This window comes from Eptatretus burgeri, chromosome 11, assembly GCF_056783735.1.
Source record: "Eptatretus burgeri isolate ZD-2024b chromosome 11, Ebu_testis_v1, whole genome shotgun sequence".
Taxonomy (NCBI): domain Eukaryota; kingdom Metazoa; phylum Chordata; class Myxini; order Myxiniformes; family Myxinidae; genus Eptatretus; species Eptatretus burgeri.
Window position 1 is genome coordinate 92,368,028 of NC_140971.1, and position 22,008 is coordinate 92,390,035.

The 22,008-nt window shown below is 45.8% G+C and overlaps 1 protein-coding gene across 1 annotated transcript in view; it reads left to right on the forward strand.

Moving 5' to 3' along the window:
- Window positions 1-22,008, forward strand: part of LOC147017657 (LIM domain transcription factor LMO4-like) — a 61,079-nt gene that overhangs the window by 32,608 nt on the left and 6,463 nt on the right. The window contains exons 3-4 of the mRNA XM_085847403.1: window positions 15,719-15,815; window positions 18,192-18,353. Of these exons, the coding sequence (XP_085703529.1) occupies window positions 15,719-15,815; window positions 18,192-18,353 (259 nt within the window). The remainder of the gene's footprint in view (window positions 1-15,718; window positions 15,816-18,191; window positions 18,354-22,008) is intronic.

Here is a 22,008-nt window from a genome sequence, read left to right on the forward strand (position 1 = left end):
TTGTTGAACGTGTGTAGCTGATTTGGTCTCTATAAACTAGGAAACACACTACGCTTTTTCTTATGGGTATGACATTTGCAGTAAATGTGATTTCACTATCGCAGGAGACACCTGAAAATGAAAAAAAAAGTCAAAACTTTACAAAAAACGTTCTTTCACATGCATCAAACTACATTGTTGCCTTTGATTTAATTATTCTTTATTGTGGTTTGAATTTGGAATGGTAATTTGTGGAAATGCTGTCCAACTGAGCTCTTAAGAGAATACATTAGAAAGGCAAAGCATCAAAATCAATTAGCAAATTTTGGCTTTGTATAGAAAAACAATTTTATTCTTGTTTATCTTCTTCCCCCCCCCCCCCCTCCATCATCTTTGAGCGTTAGTTGACTGTTTACCTAGTGCACGTGAAGCAAAAAGCAGGGTTAAGCAATTGGTTCATGTCTGTCCTTCTGTCCACAAATGTCATTTTATGATCGATGAACAACTTTATTTCAATTGAATGTTTTATTTTGAACATGAATCGGAAAACAAACCTGTAGTTTAGCAATTCATTGGCTCTGAATTTGTCCCGATCACACATGCGCAGATAGGTGTGACGTCACATTGTCGTGTCGACGCCGATTAGCACCGACGCTGGACAGATGAACCGAAACTAGCTTTAAATGCACTGTGTTCAATGTTACTCTACTTTGCCATTCCCCAAGGTTGCCCTAATGAGCCAAAATCAACGGAAAACACACACGGAAAGCAGATGGCTGAAACACGCTTTCTTACCTTTTTAAAGGACTTATTTGAAAACCAAAGTACAGGGAAGTGTCGACGAGACGCTTTAATAAACGAACAAACTAAGCGAGTCAAAAGAAAGAAAAAACAGAGGAGAATGGGATACACAAACTTGAATACAATTAATGAGAAATAAAAGCTCAAATCCTAACCCAGTAGGCGTCACAGATCACACATTCACAACGCAATAATGCAGGTGGGACTTCCCTTTTCTCTATTGCACACACGGTGGACGCAGTTCAATACAATTAAACAGAAGTCCAAAAGAGGATCCCGCAGAAGTATAGAGCGATGATGGAGTAATCAGGAGGAACCTGGATCGGATTCGGGTTTCAGCTGCTACTCCACAACCCTCAAACCCATTCAGGCGCAGCCAAGTGAACCTTACAGAAAAAAATTTCTGCAAGAATTCACTTCTGAGAGAGATGGATAACAAAAGAGAGGAATAGAGTAAAAGAGATGAAAAAGAAAAAAAGCAAGAATTATAATGAATAACGAGAATTGTGAAAAAAAAAATATCGGAAAGAAATGTGAAAGGAACAAAGAACAAAGATGTCAGGAAGAACCCGGACAGATAGATTTCAGCAATTACTCCCCAGGCTCAAACGCAGCAACATGTACAAGCTACCATTGGTACACGCTCAAGCGTGTAAAGCTCAAATCAAGCAATGCAGCCGGTTTTAGAAACCAAGCACACCACGAGAGCCAGTAACGATGGTGCCCAGACGAAGTAAAATGGCCATGAGCAGGGCCAGCAATGAGTTGGCCAAGCAGGGCCACTTGGCCATGTGGGAACTTTTTATCCTTTTATTATCATTATTATTATTATTTTTAGACAAAGGCCTCTTGGCCCTCTAAAAACACAGGGTGATCCAGCATGGGTTGATTCCACAGGAGGCTTCTCTTCCAAGCGAGGTCTCCGCCCTCCTTTCCACCCGAGCCTCGGTTCTCTCCTGGCTGACTCGGTTCTCTCACACGAACATCTCCTGTTCCTGTCCTTATAGACTCCTGTGCACAACAGTCTACTCTCATGCATGGAGTTCTCTCTTCCTCCTGGGCGGAATCTTCCTCTTAGGTACCACCGACAGAAAATAAATGTACATCTTTTCCTCCGGGCTGCACAACCCACTGCGCCACCATGGCTGGCACACACACTGGTCAGAGAGATCATAATAGGCCTAGTTGTACACGTGATGTGTGTGTCTGCGATGAGAAGTCCACACCTAGCCCCGCCCACAAACGAGAGGTTTTGCATATACATAATTAATCTGTCTACCCTGTCGATAAATTACATACGTTGCCTCTTCAGCATCACGTGCAACAAACGATCTACTTTGACAGAACCCTGTTACATGGCAATTTAACCTATGCTAAACACACGGACCATACCACCCTTACCACAGTCGAGCTCGGAATTCTCTTCTCTCACCCCACCCTCTTCCACATAACAATATTTTTAGTCTCTCTGTCTGTCTGGCAATTAAACAAAATTGAAAATAATTACAAACAGGAAACTTACTGTTTTTAAGGATGTCATCAAGGACACAAACAACAGGACCAAGTAATAAATGTAACATGTTGGACATGTAATATTCACTGACCGAAAGATTCTAGTTGTTTCTTCAGGCTTATTCCATGCCCAACACGGCGCCTTCCGCCCCATGTCCCCCCCCCCCCCCCCCGCTCTCCTGGACAAGTCCACACATTATGCAGTTGGAGGGGGTTTGGGGAATGTCTACTCTCAAAGTGGAACCAAACAATTTGTATTCATATCAATACGATATGTGACACCTCCCTTTTTATTATTATTTTTTAAATTAAATTCATATTGTTACGGATTTCAGAATCCGGTCTGGTGAATGCATCCACACATCCAGGTCCTCAGACAGTTATTTCCTTAAATTCATGTTCAGATTAGCCCCATCCCCATGTCTAATGGGATCTTTAATGTGATGCGTTGAAAAGGGTAAAGGATAGATCCCCTCTCTTCTGGGAAGCTTTTTTCTTGAAGACAGACACGTTCACACACATTTCTTTCACGAGCTCTGAAGCCCGTCCTCATTTTTCCTCAGCAACATTCTTTCGTGAGCTCCGACACCCGCCTTTTTTGGGAGCGCACGGGTCGTCATGGTAACCGTGCGACAGTGGGGCGGGGTGAGCTTGGGGCGGACTGACTGGCAGAGACGGCCCGGAGATATAAAAACGAGCGAGAGGTACGTTCTGAGGAGAAAAGTGGAGAGAAAAAGTGTGAAGAGAAAATCGTGAGGAGAGAAAATCGTGAGGAGAGAAAATCGTGAGGAGAAAAGAGGAGAGAAAATCGTGAGGAGAGAAAATTTTGAGGATAAAAAGCGAGAGGAAAAAGAAAAAGCGAAAGGAGAGAGGAAAAAGCAAAGGGCAAGAGAAACGAGCAAGAAGCGGGTGTCTGATCAGCGCCGACGAGACAATTCGTCCTTACCAGTGCTTCGGCAAGCGCGTGTGGGTGTGAGCAGCACCGCCAACAAGTGAGGCACGGGTCGATCATCAACACCAGGGTCTAAACCCGTGACGGACGATCTCGGTACCCTCCAGACTTCGACTGGCGTTCAAGGCTGCCCTGCGAGAGGGTGCACGGCAAAGCTGGGTGTTGGCGACGGACGTGACACGCACGCACGCATTTCAGGACGTTTTCGCTTCACGGACGACTTTCTGGTGAGCGAGACGATTCTTCCCCCCCCCTCCCCCTGAATGATCCCTTGTCTGTGTTTAGCTCTAAGTCAACCCCCCGATAAGCATTTGCTCTTTGTCTCTTTCCTGGCATTTTGATTGATTTTGCTTTGAAATTCCTTCTTTATTTACCTCAGCAAATAAAAAGCTCTTTTTATTTATTTATTTTATAATTAATGAATTATTTGTCGATTTCCAACCTGTCCGTGTTTGTCCTTTCCTTCCATTGGTCCAGCATTGTCCGAACCGAGATAGACTGGGAGGTAATTACCACAGATTTGACCAAAAATTGTCGACACGCACAAGCGGTTAAAACGCTCGGCCGCCCGGATTAAAATCTAATCAGATAACATTGGTGCTTTGCCGAGGGCGTGCTCCCCGCTCAGGTAACCACGTGACCTCTAGTTAAACGGAATAATTAGATGGCGGACACTGTAACTCGTGGTTGACTGGGTGGTGTTCTTGCTTCTAAAACAACCCACCATACCACAACGTTAATTGACAGCGGTTGCCCCATGTCCGGCTCTTCCGAGGACAACCGGGGATTAATCCCCCTGAGTGACAAGCTGGTGTCTTGGTACCCATGGCCGCAACAATATTATTATTATTATTATTATTTAAACAACCAAATCACTCTGAACAAATCAGCATAAACATCATTTAAAACAGATGGTGACTGCGATAGTATTTGTAAAGTTTGTGTCATCATGAGGTAGACTGCCTTCTGACACAAAGGGATGATTCTGCCTCGCATACACATCCTGCACCAAGATATCATTGACCACAATTCACAAATCCAGTCTATTAGGGGGTTTAACACGTCGCACAAATCGTGTGGTGCGAAAAGCTTCAAGTGAAGTCGCGGTTATTGTTGGGATGTGCTGAAGTGGGAGAAGCTGGTGAAGCGGTGAAAGCCCAATCCCCTCCTCTGGTTGGGGAAGACCCAGGCTCCAAGCTTGGACCTACTGGCAACGATTCAAAGTCAGGGACAACAACAGGAGCAGGCTCTGCTGTTTTTAGAAGACGACGTCTGTTTCTACGCAAAACGCTACCTGTTCCTGACTGGACTATGTATGACCTGGGTCTTGCATGACTCGCAGTTACCCTGGCTCGATTCCACACCCCATTTTCCTTGATGCGAATACCATCATTTACTTCTAGTTTGCCCAAGGACTTGGCACTGCGATTGTAATAGTACTTTTGTTTTTCCTGCAGTTTTAATAGTTCTGTTCTGATACCCGTCATCACTTTAGGTTGCAACAGATGCGCAGCTGTAGGTACTCTCGAATTTAGCCTTCTACTGTTCAGAATCGGAGCAGGAGAGTGTTTCAGGCCAGTGATTGGAGTGTTACGGTACTCTAATAACGCAATATACGAATCGTCTGCTTTCCTCGGCAAATGTTTAATGGTCCCAATGGTCCTTTCACTCATGCCATTAGACTGAGGGTATCGGGGACTCGAAGTCACAATTCTAAATCCCCACGCTTTGGCGAGCTGTCGTAGCTCCCAACCAGCAAACGGCATGTTATCTGCTATCAATTCCTCTGGAATACCACTCCGCGCAAACAGAGATTTTAAGTGAGTGACGACAGTACTCCCAGTTTTATCTTTCAGCAGACATATTTCGGGAAATTTGGAAAAATAATCCACAACACAAAGGTAATTTTGGCCCCAAAACTCAAACAGATCTGCACCCAACTTTTGCCATGGACGCTCTGGAACTTCATGAGGCATGAGAGGCTCTTTTTGATTGCTCCTACGATATTGGGCACATTTACTACAACAGGCCACAGCGTCTTCAATGTCCTTTGAGATTCCAGGCCAGTAAGCTATTTCTCGTGCCCATGCCTTGGTCCTGTCTATTCCAAGGTGACTCTCGTGGAGCTTAGTAAGGACTTCCATTCTCATTGTGGCTGGAATTATGAGTTTGTCACCAAGGAACAATAGTCCCTCAGTCTCATGAATTTGATCCCTCATGGTCCAGTAACGGCGAACTACCTCGGGTACATGTCGTTTTGAGGTGGGCCAACCGTAATTTGCAAGTCTCTGAAGCTCCACAAGACAGTCATCCTCTTCTATGGAATATTGCATTTCCAATAACTTTCCTTTCGTGATGGGAAGAGTTTTGATGAAATTATGTACCATGACTTCCATGTCCACTACAAGGCCCTTGTCAATGGAATCATCGTGAATGTAGGCACGTGACAATGCATCAGAAATATGCATTTGACGGCCTGGTTTGTAGACAATGTCGACAGAGTACTTGAACAATCTGAGAAGCATTCTCTGGAGTCGGGGTGAAGCTTTGCTGAGATTCTTCTAACTGATCATCTCAAGTGGCTTATGGTCTGATTCAACGACCACAGCTTTACCATACACGGACTGATTGAATTTTTCACATGCGAACACAATCGCCAAAAGTTCCTTTTCAATTTGAGCGGAATTTTGTTCTGCTTCAGTTAGTGCCCTGGAAGCGTAAGATACTGGATGACCTTCTTGCATGAAGCAAGCACCCAGATCCGCTTTTGAAGCATCGGCTTGGATCACAACGGCAGACTGGACATCAAAGAACTTCATTGTCGGTGCGGTGATCAAAGCTTGTTTCACATCTTGATGTGCATCGTCCTGCTCCTTGCACCGATGCCACTCAATGTCTTTCTTCAGTATTTGTCTTAGTGGGGCAGTACTCCCAGATAGGTTGGCAATCAATTGGCCCAAATAATTATTTACCATTCCTAAGAATCGTTGCAAGTCTTGTTTGTTCTCAGGCTTAGGGTGTTCGGTAATTGCTCTCACTTTTTCTGGGTCTGGCTTTAGGCCCCCAGCAGAGACCATATTTCCCACATAGTTCACCTCACTCGCGTGAAATTGAAACCTATTTATGTTAAACTTAACATTGTTCTTTCTAGCACGTTGCAACACTTGCTCCAGAATGCGATCGTGGTCAGTGATATTTTTTGCCATAATTATCAGATCATCAAAAAACACTTTAACTCCATCTATGTCAGCAAACAATTGGTCATTTTTCTTCTGAAAGATTTCCGAGGCAGAGCAGATCCCAAAAGGACACCTATGGAATCTGTAACGGTCGAATGGCGTGTTAAGTGTAGACAACAATGAACTTTCATCATCCAACTTGATCTGCCAAAAGCCATCTTTCTCATTCAAAATGGAAAATACACATTTACCACTTAGTCTGGAAGTCATGTCCTCTGCTGTAGGTATTCTGGAGTGTTCACGTTTAACTGCTTTGCTCAAGTCTTTCGGATCTAAACAGAGACGCGGGGAACCATTCTTATTTTCAACAATCACCAGACTGTTAACCCAGTCTGCAGGTTTTTCCACCTTGGATACAATTCCCTCATTCTCCAGATTATTCAAGGTGTGTTTGAGTTTGTCATGCAGGCTGAGTGGTACTCTTCTTGGCGGGTGTATACCTGGAGTAGCACCAGCTTTCAATTCAATATGGTACTCACCCGGCATTTCTCTGAGCCCCTCAAACACATCATGAAATTCCTACAACCATTTATCCTTGTCCAGACACGTCTCAGTTTCAGTGTGACTTTTCCAAACAAGATCCAACTGTGTGCACACCTTGAATCCAAGAATGGGTGGAGATGACACATTTGTGACATCAAACACCAAGCTGTGTGTGACGTCATTGATTGAGCAATCAAGTAGGACCTTGCCTTCCGGTGACACCTTGTGATTGCCATTGGACGACAACATCGCATTTGTTTCCTGTAGGTTCTTCTGCACCGGGAGTTGTCGAAAAATACTTCGAGGCAGCACATTGGCCTCTGCACCAGTATCGACCTTGAAATTGATGACCATGCCATTCACATCGAGCTTGGTAAGCCAAGCTTTCTCACAGGAGTGCACACTCACAGTCAGCTAACCAATGAGCAGTTCCCTTGAATTGGAGCCATCACCGTCGACATCTCCTTCGGCTCCTTGACATGTGACTGTCCGTAACGTGTGCATTTTCTTCTTATGGTTTTTACACATTTTGGAGAAATGATTTTCGCCTCCGCATGTATAACAAGTTTGACCGAATGCCTCGGACCATGCTTTCGGCCACACTTTGTACAATAATACAGCTGAGACACAATTTCCTGGTGAACTTTTCTTTCTCCGATCAGAAACAGCATGGATCACCTTATCATCAGCTGCGATTCTCATTTCCTTCAGCCGGCTCGCAGTTGCTTCACTAGCACGGCAATACGACGGTGCTTTGTGCGGCGTGAGATCATCAACATTCTCACGAACAAGATGTGCTTGCAGTTTCGCATCGCCGATTGCAAACACCAAGCGATCTCGGATCATCACATCTGTAGGTTCTTTGTACTCACAGTTTAAAAAAAAAATCATTTTCTTCAAGTCCATGACAAACTGATCAATAGTTTTCCCCTCGTGCTGCGAGCGCTTCCAGAATTTGTACCTCTCGAACAAGCTGTTTTTTCCGAGGATTGCATTAGTGTGCAAACTTCTTCAGGACATCTTTGAGTCTGTTGTCCTCTCTGTCACCAAAATCAAAGGTGTTAAACACTTCCAATCCGTCCTCCCCAACAAAATGGAGGACAATCGCGACTTGGACATCTTCCGTCTTGCTGTCGGCCACCGTCTTGCTTCCGTCTTATGGCATTTTACGTCATCGTGAGCAATCAAATTTGCCACTCACAGACCCTGCCCAGGTCCTTGTTTCTCAAGACCAAATGGGTAATGTGTTCTATGAACTCTCTCGTTTATTATTGTATCTTGAACAACTGAGAATGTGTAAATATGTCTCCTTTCTCGGCCAACTGGACACATTCATTCAATCATGGCCTTGGAACGATTGAAGGGTTGCAGTTTTTTTTAAAAAACTTGTCTCGCAGTTGAAGGATAAATATTGTTATGGCTGTGGAAATTCGCAATACATCATAAAGGACCTCAGATTAGTTTATGCCGCTAAGTTGGTGTTAGATAGATTTCCCCACCGTTGTTTAGAGAGTTTCTTCGTGTTCATCGGGCTGCGACCCTTTGAGATAGTGTTTTTCTTTCTCTATCGTTATTTTGGACCGACAGAGCACGCTACGACCCTTTTCGCGCCAAAAAGAAGTCCGAACACGCGGAGTGAAAATGCAGACAAGGAAACCTGCGCTCGTGCTTGGGTTTTCGCAGCCCTCTGCGGCGCCAAGGCTGGCATGAGAAGCGGCGAGGCGCTCGCTCCCGATTGGTGGATGCACGGCGTGGGGCGGAAAAAGGGGAGGAACCCCTCTTTGGAAGAAGCTTCTCGAAAGAAGGTGGAGCCAAAAACGGGGTGGAGCGAAGGGCGGAGCCCCGCGCTATTTAAGGCGGACCGCACATGAGGCTCCCTGTCTCTCTCTCTCTCTCTCTCTCTCTCTCTCTCTCTCTCTCTCTCTCTCTCTCCATCTCCATCTCCATCTCCATCTCCATCTCCATCTCCATCTCCATCTCCATCTCCATCTCCATCTCCATCTCCATCTCCATCTCCATCTCCATCTCCATCTCCATCTCCATCTCCATCTCCATCTCCATCTCCATCTCCATCTCCATCTCCATCTCCATCTCCATCTCCATCTCCATCTCCATCTCCATCTCCATCTCCATCTCCATCTCCATCTCCATCTCCATCTCCATCTCCATCTCCATCTCCATCTCTCTCGTTCTTGGTCTCGTTGTCGCTGGTCCACCTCTTGGGGCTTCTCTCTTCTTCTTGGTTCATGCTCCAGCGTTCTCCCTGTGGTGCATGATTTCTTCCCGTCTCCCGGTGGTCCTGTGGAGCGACCTGTTGTTGGAGGCGCGGGCCGGTGACGAGTCCGGGTGACGCATCAGAGACGCGGACTGAAGGTGCAGTTCTGCCGGCTGTGTGGTGCGAACCGGTGCGTCTGGGCGAGGGGCACCGGAAAGAGCTTTCCGGCCACGTGGGAGGCCCGGAATCAGGCGCGGTCACGCGAGCTGCCATGGGGATGGGGCGTCATGATTCACCGACCACCAAGGGGGGGCAGGTAACCTGCATCAGTCTTGTGGGCCTATTCGGTCAGCCAAGGCTCACGGCCATAAAGGTCCGTGGACGCTGTCTACCTCCCTGCCTATGGGGAGGTCTTTCTTTTGCTTTTGTATGACTGCTGTGGTGCCGTGTCCCTATAAGTAGACCTGTGTAAGTGACCGTACATTGCTTGTATTCGGTGGTAACGCTTTCTATTTGTTTCTTGTACATTGCATGACTGCCTTGCTTCTGAATACGTGTGTGTTATAATAAATGTGCTTGTGTGAAATGTATCCCGTTCGTTGCGTCCTCTATCCCCCATTGGAAATGCCATCTTGCATCGTGGAATAATTAGTTGGGTTTTAAACACCCGGTAAAGAGAATTGGATCCGTCGAGGTCGGCGATAATACCTGCTCGGTTATCGCTGTAGAACGGAACGGACCGCTTAAGCGGTTCGTGTCCCAAGCCGACCTGCGGCGAAATACGGCCCCTCGGTAGGTTACCCGCACGAGTACTTAGGTATTTCGATATTCGGCGAGTGACCCTATTTCATGTGGGTAGAATGCGGACTGGGCTGTTGTTAGGTTAAATCCCCACCCGTGACTGGTTTCTGGCGATAGTTCCAGGAGGGTCACGACTGAATTGTCTGTCCGGTGGGCGACGCGGCTGCCATTAGAGGTACTCGGCCGCTCGCACGCCGGCGGGCACAAATTCGTAACACTGGTGTCAGCGAGCGGGAAACAAACTCTCCCGTCTCCAAACTAAATTTGCGGGAATCGGCCCATGGGTGCGCGAAGTGACCCCCCCCCCTGTTCCCATCAAATTCAAGCGATTTAAAAAAATATATATATTCCACAAAATAAGATGGCTTTTCAAGGCGAACGGGTGCCGGGGGTATTAGAAAGGAATCTAGAAATGGTAGAATCCATGGCCCAGGACGGAATCCCCGAGCAGGACATTTCCGTGCAGGATGAATTCCCCCCCAAACGAACCCAGAGCCCGAAATTGGCGCGGCAGCAGAGGCCGCGGTGGATGACACCCCCCTCCCCTCCTCCGCCAACTCCTCCCCCCCCCCCGATCCTTGCCGAGTCGGCTCAGCCGAGTGCACTCGACATGGCGCAGTTATTTGAAATGCTGGCGGAAATGAATAACGGACTAAACAACAAAATGGATGGAAACACGCAACTAATGAGCAAAATGAATGGTAAAATGAATGCGAATATGCAGCAAATGAATGAAGGAATAAACGGAAAAATATACGGAATGAAAGAAGAAATGGAAAAAATGCGGGGTGAGATGCAGCAAATAGGCCGAGGCCTGCAGGCAGGCATAATGGCAATTGCGGGGAGTGAAACGCGGGCAATGGAGATCAAAATGGCGCCGCCACGTGCTGGAGCGAACAAGCTGGGGGGGAGTGCAACGGCCGTCAGGCCCGCAATGGAGGCGGGTGAAGACAGATTAATTCGGGGGACGTGTTGGGCGAGAAGCGTGAAAGTGACGGTTACACAGAGGGAAAAAGTAAAGGGGGTGACTGAGACGTGTACGGCAAGACACGTGGGGCACGGCAGAAATAATAGTTGAGACAAGGGAGGTAATGGGTGATGAGGTGACTGAGTTGGCAGAGACACAGGAGATAGAGGGTGAATTGGACGGGGTTCAGGACGAGCACACACACACGGAGGTAGTGGAGGATAATGGGGGCGAGCTCGCGGAATGTCTCGAGATCCGGTGCGAGCAGCTGGATAGCCTCCTCCAGGAACGATGGGGAGGGAATATGCCCCCTTGAAGCAGTTCACGATCAGGTGGGTCCGGTCGAGCTTCGCGGAGTTGAGGGGGCAAGTGCTGTTGACGGGTGCACGGAGAGCTTGGGGGTATAGAGGCCCCGGAAACCCTTGGGGTGGCATGAATCCCCAATGTGGTTTCGAGTGTGGTCCCGGTGTGTGTGGTGTCAAAATGTGTGTATACGAGCGTGGTGAAATGCGTGCTGCAACGCGCACATAGCGTGGGTGCAAGGGCGTGTGTGAAAGCGACCGCGTGTGTGACAGAGACCCCGTGTGTGGATGAGACCCCGCGTGGGAGTGAAACCCCCTGTGTGAGTGGAACCACGTGTGCTAATGAAATGAAATGGTGAGAGAGACAGCGTGTGTGAGGTCGCTGTATGAGAGGGAGATGAGAGTAGGCATGCGGGAGAACGCAACCGCATGTCCGAGAGTCATGACATGGTGTGTGAGGGTCATGATATGCAGGTGCGCGTGGGTTGAATGTAGACGGAGATGGCGGCCGTAGCTGTTTTGGGGACCATGCCGGGTTTGCCCGTTGGTGAGCGCGAGGTTCGTGCCGTGCTGTGCACGAGACTGCCGCATGCTCGACTGCGGGAGTGAAACCCGGTCCGGAAACGTACGCAGTAGATGTAGCCGGTCCCGCAGACGGACAAAAGGTAGGCTGGATATGGATTTGGACTGGATGGGTTCTCCACGCGGCGTGTGTGTGTGAAGCTCTGTGTGGCCTGCGCAGTGTCTTCAGTTCGCAGAGCGTACGACGCAGGTCACGGACGGGCAGAGCACATGTGTTCGCGTGGGGACCCCCTCGAAATGCGAGGTTTGCTTTGAATGTGCAGGGTGACGTCATGGCTGCACGTGTGGTTGGAATCTGGCAGGAGGGTGAATCCCTGCCGGATGGGACCGTCCAGGAGGGACGAGGTACAAGGTGCGCGAACGACTGGCATGACGTTACACAAAGGTGCGCGGCTGTGAATTGCCGCGCTGGTGCGCCGGTTGCGAGTTGCTGTGCTGGTGGTGCGTGAGAGAAAAAAAAAAAGAGACCAAAGCAAGCCTCGCTTCGGGTGAACAGGATTCCCGGGCAAGGGGTGGAAGACCCCCTTGGCCAGGGCACAGGAATGGAACTAGTTAGGGAGATGGGTTAGCTTAGTTAGACCGGCTTCGTGGGGCAGGGATAACTCCTCATGGGGCCCGTGGAATGGATTAGTTAGAGGGATTTTAGTTGAGATTTAGGAAGGGAGACAAAAATAATATTTGAGGGCAGAGACAGATTTTGAATGTGTAGAGGGGGATAGCTTAGCTACGTAGTGTTAAATGGAAGGTGCTGTCGTGTAAGGGATGACAAGGGAGCATGAGGTAGATGATGGGATTTAGTGAGCAGAATGGCAGTGATCAGCGATGGAATATGTGAGAAGTGGAGTGGAAATGAAACTTGATGAGTGAGTGAGGCCAGCGGGTCTGTGTGTATGGAGTGAATGTGGAATGCAGAGTGCGATGAGTGATTGGGGGGAGGAGTGATTCCCACCCAAGGGACCCTGGGGTCAGAGTAATGTGAGTTAGTGGGTTAGCGAAATTGAAAAATGGAGGTCGTTTTGCTGTTGGTGGGAATGTAGGCTCGATACCCATTTGGAGGGGCGCAGGAGCCCTGTTGACGGGCTGGGAGCGTGGCTGCGAACGGTGAGTATCGCTGAGTGGGTACCCCGGGCACCGGGCTAGTCAGCCGCGTTAGGCCAAGAGTCCAGTGAGGGCCGGGATAGCGTAGTGGGCACGGGTGCGCTCGCATGATGCGGGGGCCCGGGGCACCATTGGTCACGTGGGCAGTGTCGTGGGCGCGGGCACCCGGGGAAGGGGCCCGGGGCGCCAGCCTGCCACGTTAGCGTCGAGGGGGAGTCGCCAGAGAGGGCACTCCCCAGTTTTAGGGAGCTGGTAGGCTCGGAGGCAGTGTAGTGCCTGGGGGTGCCATCGTCGGAGAATCGGCAGAGGGTAGTTCCTGCCAAGGGAGCCACGCGTCCCAGCCGTGAGACCTTGTGAGGGCACGGAAAGAAAATTGGGGGGCATGGCCCGAAATTTGTGAGGACACCAACACAGGCGACGGGAATCTTGGTTGATAGAACCGATAGTTTAAGCGAGAGGTGCTTCTTGAAAGCCCCGGGGTAGTTTAAGGAATTAATGTTAGGGTAGATTAGGAAGTGTACCCTTCCGCACCATCCATCCCTTCGCTCTTGTTCTGGGCCGCTGGACCCACTTTGGGTAAAAGATCGCTGAAATCTGAGGAGGCCATTCTGAGGCTTCATTGGGCCTCGACACAGGATGCCAGCTCTCCCTTATTCCCCTCTGGGAAGTGAACGTAGGGGTTGGGAGTAGGCTAGGTGACGTGATAGGTTAGCCGAGCAGAGACTGTTCAGAACAGACAACAGAACAGAGAACGGCCCCTCGGTAGGTTAACCGCGCGAGTACTTAAGTATTTCGATATTCGGCGAGTGACCCTATTTCGCACGGGCAGAATGTGGACCGGGCTGTGGTGAGGTTAAACCCCCACGCGTGACTGGTTTCTGGCGATAGTTCCAGGAGGGTCACGACTGAATTGTCTGTCCGGTGGGCGACGCGGCTGCCATTAGAGGTACGCGGCCGCTCTCACGCCGGCGGACACGAATTCGTAACAATATGTTAATCCCTGAGGGGCATATAAAGGACACATGGAATATAATCAAAATAAAGACCGATGACTGCACCGATCCCAAGAATAAGAGCCAGACATAACAAGACACACACACACACATACACACACACACACACACACACACACACACACACACACACACACACACACACACACACACACACACACAAACACAGATATATTATGTACTGGTAAGTACTTTAAAAAGTTATTTTATTTGAAGTTATAACATTAACTTATAAGCAATTTACTGATTTCCCAACTTGCCGGATCATCAGCTGGGCACCGTTTTTCATCGAGGATTTCAATCCTTTCAGCCCAGAACCTCTCCAAATGGTGGATCCACAATCCCGGTGGTAGGTCCACATCAGTAGATTACTCAACATCAATGGACCTACAACCTAAAAGTTGTGTCCAGACAGTCGGTCAACACAGCAATGTAATATCCTCATTCAAACTTATTTAATTATTTGAAGTAGTACTACATTTGAATAACTTTAATCGTACACCACTTTATATGATAATCTATTATGTGAGAAACACTGTTCCTTGCAGACATGTCCATTACACAGCACCTCCATCGAACCATAGACTCATACTGTCATTCAAATATTAAAACTGTCATTAACAACCGATTTTAACATGCTGCACTGCATATCTTAGCAACCGCCAACAAATTATATTCATGCTTATTTATATTTATTTGCTTATTTATATTTTTTATTGTATTTTACTCTCAATACCTCCGTTATTTAATACTATATATATGTATATATATATATATATATATATATATATATATATATATATATATATATATATACACATATATGTTTAATCAGTAATATTAATTAAATAATTTTCCTCACTATTGTTTTCACGAAAACTAACCAAACTTAAATAAAAGGTGACAATGGAGTCTAAAGACATAATCACAATACCTGATCAAACAATTAACCAAAAATCCTCTGTTGAGCATGATGGAAATTTTCTAATGTTGATGCCTTTTCATCTCTAATAAGTATTCTCGGCTCCTTTTTGTTTTTTTCTTCTTTGAGCACCTTTCGGAGTCAATTGAAGCATTCTCACAAATCTTTCCACTAAATCATGAGAACAAATAACTGTTAGATGTTTCCTTGTGCAATGTATCCATGCATAGTTTGTGATATTTCAACCTGGGACCCCAACGTTATGATGTAAATTGTAAGTGCTCCAGACATCATCATCATGTATCATGTCCTATACAGAGCATTGGTGTTCCTGAAAAAGTTAAAGCTACAATCCTGGACGGGTCACTACTCTGACTCTGGAAGTCAGGGCAGGAATTTAGAATTTGTTCAGTGTGCCGGCGATAGCTCACATACTCTTCGCGAAGGAAGCTATGGCATCTTTAACGTGCACCAATTAATGCTGACACATGGGACATCCAGTTTAATGTCCATCTGAGGAACGGCGCACACAATGATGAATCACCCTGCCTGTGAAACACCGGGATGATAGTTTATAGCTAGGCCAAGGGTCAAACCAAGGGTTGACAGCAGAGAGGTGAGTGTGCATACCTCTTGGCCAAGTGCTCCAAAAGGAATGCTAAAACAACCCTGAATTAAGGCAAAAACAATTTTTATTTTTGTCAAATGTTTTTCTCCTGTACTTGTACATTTGCAAAATATTGAGCTTGATCACACAAAGTCCTTTCAAGGAAGGTGAGTAATCTGAGCAGAATGTGTAAATTTATACCTCTTGTCCCCAATGTGACACAAAACACAATGTTGTCTTGACAGTATGTTTGGCCCTGGTGGTGCTTGCACGGCTTGCAGCCTTCCCATCCCTTCCAGTGAATTGGTGATGCGAACTCAAGGCAGTGTCTTCCATTTGAAGGTTCATCTTTCTCCTTTCCAAGGCATTAACATATCGGCACTTTTATTTCTCAACCCTTCATTGTTATCTTTTGAAACGTGTCTCTCTTAATTTACATGAGATATAATACTCATATATGTTTGGATATGCATGCACAAAGACAAGCATTTTTCTTTTTAACAAATTCTAACAGACGACTTGACCGTGGTATTGGTAGTGGATCGTATTTTAACTTTTCGTATCGATAGGTTAAGCATTTTCAGTGATATCATTTTTAAAAGATTTCCTCCATTCCAATATGGCTGCCAGACCACATGATCAATGACATTTTCACGATCACTCATACACACACACACACACACACACACACACACACACACACACACACACACACACACACACACACACACACAAATATAAATATATATACACATACATATCCCCAAGGGTTGTCTGTGACACAGTTAAAGTTTCACATCATTCAGTTTGGCATTTTGAAAGAAGTATTTTTTTTTAAGGTTTTCGCTAAAATCCAATATAGCTGCTAAACCATGTCATCAATTTAATTCCCTGGTCACATTTTCCTTGTAGATCACCTTCAGTTTCATATCGATGAGATAAAGCGGTCGACAAATCCAATTATGACATCGTCATGAAGGTGACGCTACAATAGTCTGTGGACATTATCGTTATCGAATGTTATTCCCCATCGTGTGTTCCTGACATGCGCTAAGTTTAAATTTTTTTTCGTTCATTAGTTTCTGAGATGTCCAATTTTTTTTCATTTTTTTTCAACATGGTTGCCATACCACAAGATGTATGATATCATAGTTATTATTAAAAAATTATCCATGAGTAGGTGCTCCGTTGGTGAAAGTTTTACATCGATCCATGAAGCGGTTGCGGAGAAAACAAATTTAAAACAAATAAACATGAAAAGTGCGGCAGAAGAGGAAAAAACAAACAAACAAACGGACCAACAACAACAGGGTACCAACCAACCAGCCTGTAAGGCTTGGTACACTAATCATGATGATGATGATAAATAACAAGGACTTGTTCTGAACTATGTATGCACTCATATCTGTCGTAAGGGTGAACATTGTGCTTGACGCCCAGACACTTCACAATCACCTTTCATCATATATACCTCCTTAGTCACCACCATCATTATCATCATTCTGACCCTTGATCAGTGTGTGCACAGGAAAACTCAAATCTCATGCTAGTGTGACCTCATCTTGATTCCATTTACATTTTAACCTTTATGAAATGCTCAACATTCACATGAATTCATTCATGCCCTCCAGCTCAAAAATGGTATATTGTTGCATCCACAGGGTCGGGGGTGGTCGTTACTTTATAGGGCCGTAACCTCGTGGGAATCATGTAGTTCTCAGACCATCTTGGACATTTATTAAGGGTATGTGGATAAGGGCAAGTTGTCCATCGCTGCATTCATTGCCAGGGTGACAATGCTATCCAAAATAGTGGATAAAGATGGAAAGTTGTGTTGAATGCGAATGTTGAATTATGTGGCATTCCACATAATGGACATTCGAGGAGGAAGGCGTTGTGTTTTCATGTTTTTTTTTGTGTTTTTGTGTTTTTTTCATGCCTATTGGATAATACAGCCCTGTTGCAGACTCTGCCCGAGATAAGGCAGAATGTCTCAACTGAGTGTTTGCCTCCAAATGTTGTGTACCCAAACTATCCTGCTCTGTCCCCATCTTTCCCCCTCGTTTCCACTGTCTACTGGACTTTGTATCCTTCTCATTCAAGAAGGTCGAGAAAGCTCTGTCCAGCCTTGGCCTTGCTGTTGCTACAGCCCTTGATGGCATCAGTGCCCATGTTCTCAAATTATGGTCTACCATTCTTGGTTTCTTTTTGGGGTATTCAGTCTGCCCTTCTATTTTGGCATCTCCCTATTAGCCTGAAAATCAGACAAAAAAAAACAAAACAAAATCATTCCCATCTTCAAGAATGGTGCAAAAATAGATCCTGCCAACTGCAGACCAGTGAGCTTACTTCCAAATACAGGCACCATCTAAATTGAGCCTTAAGCTGGCTATCTGCAGGAGGTTAATTCCCGGCCTGTGTCGCTCCCATTCAAGATCGCTTACAGTTTTGGGTGAGGGCTGTGCATGCAATAAAAAAAATCAAATTCCTACTTGTACGCTAGTTTTGGTGTGGGGGTGGGGTGGGAAGTAGTGGTGTGAAACTGGTACCACCATGTTATTGAATCCACTGAATATTTTTCAGGAAATCTGCCCCTATGAAACTATGAAATTTGGGAAGAGCTTGCAAGAGACAGAGACCGAAAGGAAATATGAATTTAAGGGCTGTTGAACTATCACTGAGCTTTTTTAACCTTTGATTATGCTTGTCCGAGTGCAGTGCTTTACTTGCACCGTGTGCCAGACACGCCTTGTTCCTGGAGACCGCTTCCAATACATCAGTGGCCGGCTGTTCTGTGAGCAGGATGGGCCAGGAAAACTAACTACCACTTCCAGAGACTCTTTGGCTCTGCCATCGACTCCCCATATTCGTGATCAAAAGGCGAGTATAGTTTGTTGATTGACCACTATCACACATAAGTAATGGTTGGTGGAATCGCACTTCAATTCCTGTGTAGTGTGTGTTTGTGTGTGTTTGTTTGACTTGTATGTGTTCCTGAAACGCTGGATGAAATGAAATGAGAATTGGTGGTTGTACTCGGGGTGTACAGGGGTGGGTTTTAGGGAATACAAAAAAATTGTACTCCCATGTGTACAGCTTGGGTGAAGGACCCTAATTCTTTCTACCATTGAGTATGGTAGTACTCCATTTAGAGGTATGATATGGGAGAAAATGGTCACCTATTCAAATATGTACATAACTGAACTCCCAAGACTTAAAAAGACGCCAGAATACATCTCTAAAGTACCACATTGGGAGATCGCTAAAACACCAACTTGTACTTCTTCTTCTGCTTCTTCCCCTCGAAAAACAATGTAAAATTGTAGCCCAACCTAACTCAACAACTGCTGAAGCCATAATGGTGATTCCAACATGAGGAAGTTACTTTGTCTCTGGGCTAATGCACGCAACCCATAATTTAAAAATATATATAAAACATTCATCGTTTTATTATGAAAAGAAATCGAATGGCAATGTTAACAACCAAATCAGGCCAGGATTGTGGGAGTGGGGAGGGGGGGTGGGGGTGGCGGGGGGGGGGGATGGACAGTGGACAGAACCATTCCAAAAGCAATACATATCCAAACCATCACCCAAATTCCACCGAAACTAGTATTAAAACAATTTAATAACGTAGATGGAATTGCTTCATACCAAAATAACAATTTATTATTTTTAAAACGATAATCGCATTGACATTTCCACGCATGATGTGGGATTCCACATTGTGGACTGTGCCAAAAGCCAGGATTGAAAGGGGGGGAGGGGTAGAATGTACCATAAGACAAATATAATAATGTAGATGGATTTAATCCACACCAAAATAACAAAACATAAATATTAAGCATTTATTACTTTAAAAAATTGCACACAAAAAATAAAATTAAAAAATATATAAAACACGAGAAAGCAGAGGCCCCATCCACTTCAGGGATAAGTATAAAATTTGAGCGAAGAGGGGGAGATTGTTAATGTGATATTCGTCACAGCCTTTTTAGATGCTGAATACTGAATAATATACAACACACTGAGAGGAAGATCAAAATAGAAATGCAAAATGCAAAGCCCGTCCGCATTCAAAATGGATAGCCTTTTATATTCAGTCTTCTTCTGTTTTTTTTTTTTAATGGGCACAGACAGGCATGCATGCTGACACTGAGCTGGAGATACTTTTATATCTAGCTTAAGCATTTTATGAAAACAAATCGAACATACAAATCGAACCCCCCCCCCCCCCCCACCCATGTCATTCAGTTTTGCTAAGTTTATCGTCTGCTGTGGTTCGCACTCCCACAACATAAGTAAGATGTCAAAAGATGTTGTGGTGATAATTCATGAAAATTGTCATATTGTTGCATCAAAATGTGGTGTCATTCCCACCTTGTTTCGTTTATTTTTTTTGAGATTTCATCCCTCCATGTTTTTACATTTTTTTTAATGTTTTTTTTTTCTTCTGTAAATATGTGTTGCATATCGCCGCTCACAATGGGAAGGGGTATTACAAGTATGTAGTACCAAAATTCATCAATTCTGGTGGAATTTACGGACATGTCGAGCTTTCGATTACAGGAAATTAAAAAGAACGAGCAAAGAACATCAGGACATGACTGATAAAAGTGATAATTACTATTATTGGGGTCTTTTAAAGGTCCTACTTATGTATGTGGCGAGGAGGTGGTGGCAATGGCTATTTTGTGGATGACAAAAGTCTGAACTTTCCACAAAATAAAAAAAAGTTGACTGAATCTTTATTTAGAAATCATCAACATATCATGTAGGATGGGAACAGGTCCTTCATCTCAGCCCCTTGATGGATATAATGGTGATGATGATGTACAAAATTGTACCTTTCACTGCATCCATGAGTGAGTCGGAGGATGCAATGGGTACTGAAAAAAAAAATATATATATATATATATATATATATAATTAATTAACACCTCCCACACTGCTCGAGCCGAAGCCGTTTCATAAAGCGACCCAAGAAGGCCTGCACAAGGTAAGTGCTTTGCTGTTTCAAACCCTTTCCCAGAGTTCTTCCACAGCTATAAAGACGTTCACACACAGTACACACATGAGAGTCCCAATGCTACACACCCCCTCAGCTGCTGGACCAGTTTCATCGCTTATTGGCAAATTTTCAGCAACAGTGCAGCCAGCAATGCATACCAAAGCATTAATTAACACCTCCCACATTCCTCCAGCCGAAGCTGCAGCATAAAGCAACCGAAGAAGGCCTACACAAGGTAAGCGCTTTTCCATTTCAAACCATTCCCAAAGATCCTCCACAGCAATAAAGACGTTGTCCACACATCGTACACACATGAGAATCCCAATGCTACACACCCCCTCAGCTGCTGGACTGGTTTCATTTTCCAATAAGCGATGAAATATCTATCAATATTTATATATTTATATATATTTTAAAAATATTACATATATATATATATATTTATATTATATTGTTACGAATTTGGAATTCAATTGCACACATCATACAGGTTCCCTTATTCAGCTATGTCGATAAGTGCTTGTTCCCTAGATAGCTCACCTTCCATTGTTTAAATGTTTTGAAATCGATTAGATGCACTGCGGATCAATTTAATAGTTAGGGAGCGAACAATGGAGACGTCCCTCCCCCTCTTCTGCGAAGAGGAAGAAGAACCCTGCCATCCCGTGACGTCAACAACTCCCTCCCACCCGTGGTTGAGCGGGGGGTGGATCACGAGGGCATGAGTCACTCCGGGTGCGGGGGAGGGGTGGGAAGGATAAAGGGGAGATCCTTTCTTTGTTCGTGTGGGAGTCCCGTGGTGGGGCTGAGTTCATGGGCTGAATTCGTGGGAGTCCCGTGGTAGGGCTGAGTTCGTGGGAGTCCCGTGGTAGGGCTGAGTTCGTGGGCTGAGTTCGTGGGAGTCCCGTGGCAGAGTTCATATGCTGAGTCCCGTGGGAGGAGTAAGCTTTTTTGCTCCGGAGAGCGCAGTCGTTCAGCAGGCCATCGGGTCCTGCTTGGCTTGCTTGACTTGAGGCCTTCAGAAGCTTTTTGCTTTGGCTGGCTCAGTGAGCTTCGGCTGCTGCTTTGTTTTGGAAGGAACTTGAGCCGGTTGTTCGGCTCGAGCTGTGAGTGGAGGCTTCTTTCTCTTATTCCTCTTCTTCTTGGTTCGTGGAGCTTTTCGTTCTCCATTTTGTTTACCGGCTTGGTGCGACGCATTGGCCTCTTCTTGGAGTTGGATCCTCGGGGAAGCGACGATCGACAGGAAGGATCGGCGCCTCGTCTCACCGGCACGTGTTGAGAAGCGCGGGAGGATTCGCGGGAGCTGGGGAAGGATCGCGGTGATTCGATCCAGCTCGCTCTCGCTGGAGCCCGGGTCCAGACAAGTTGAAGACCACACGAGGTGGAAAGGTTCGAGTCAAGCTCTGAGTTCCAGCTCACCTGTCCTCCGAGCTGGAGCTCGTGATTAAAGGCCTCAGACACCATTTCGTGTGTGTGTGTGTGTGTGTGTGTGTGTGTGTGTGTGTGTGTGTGTGTGTGTGTGTG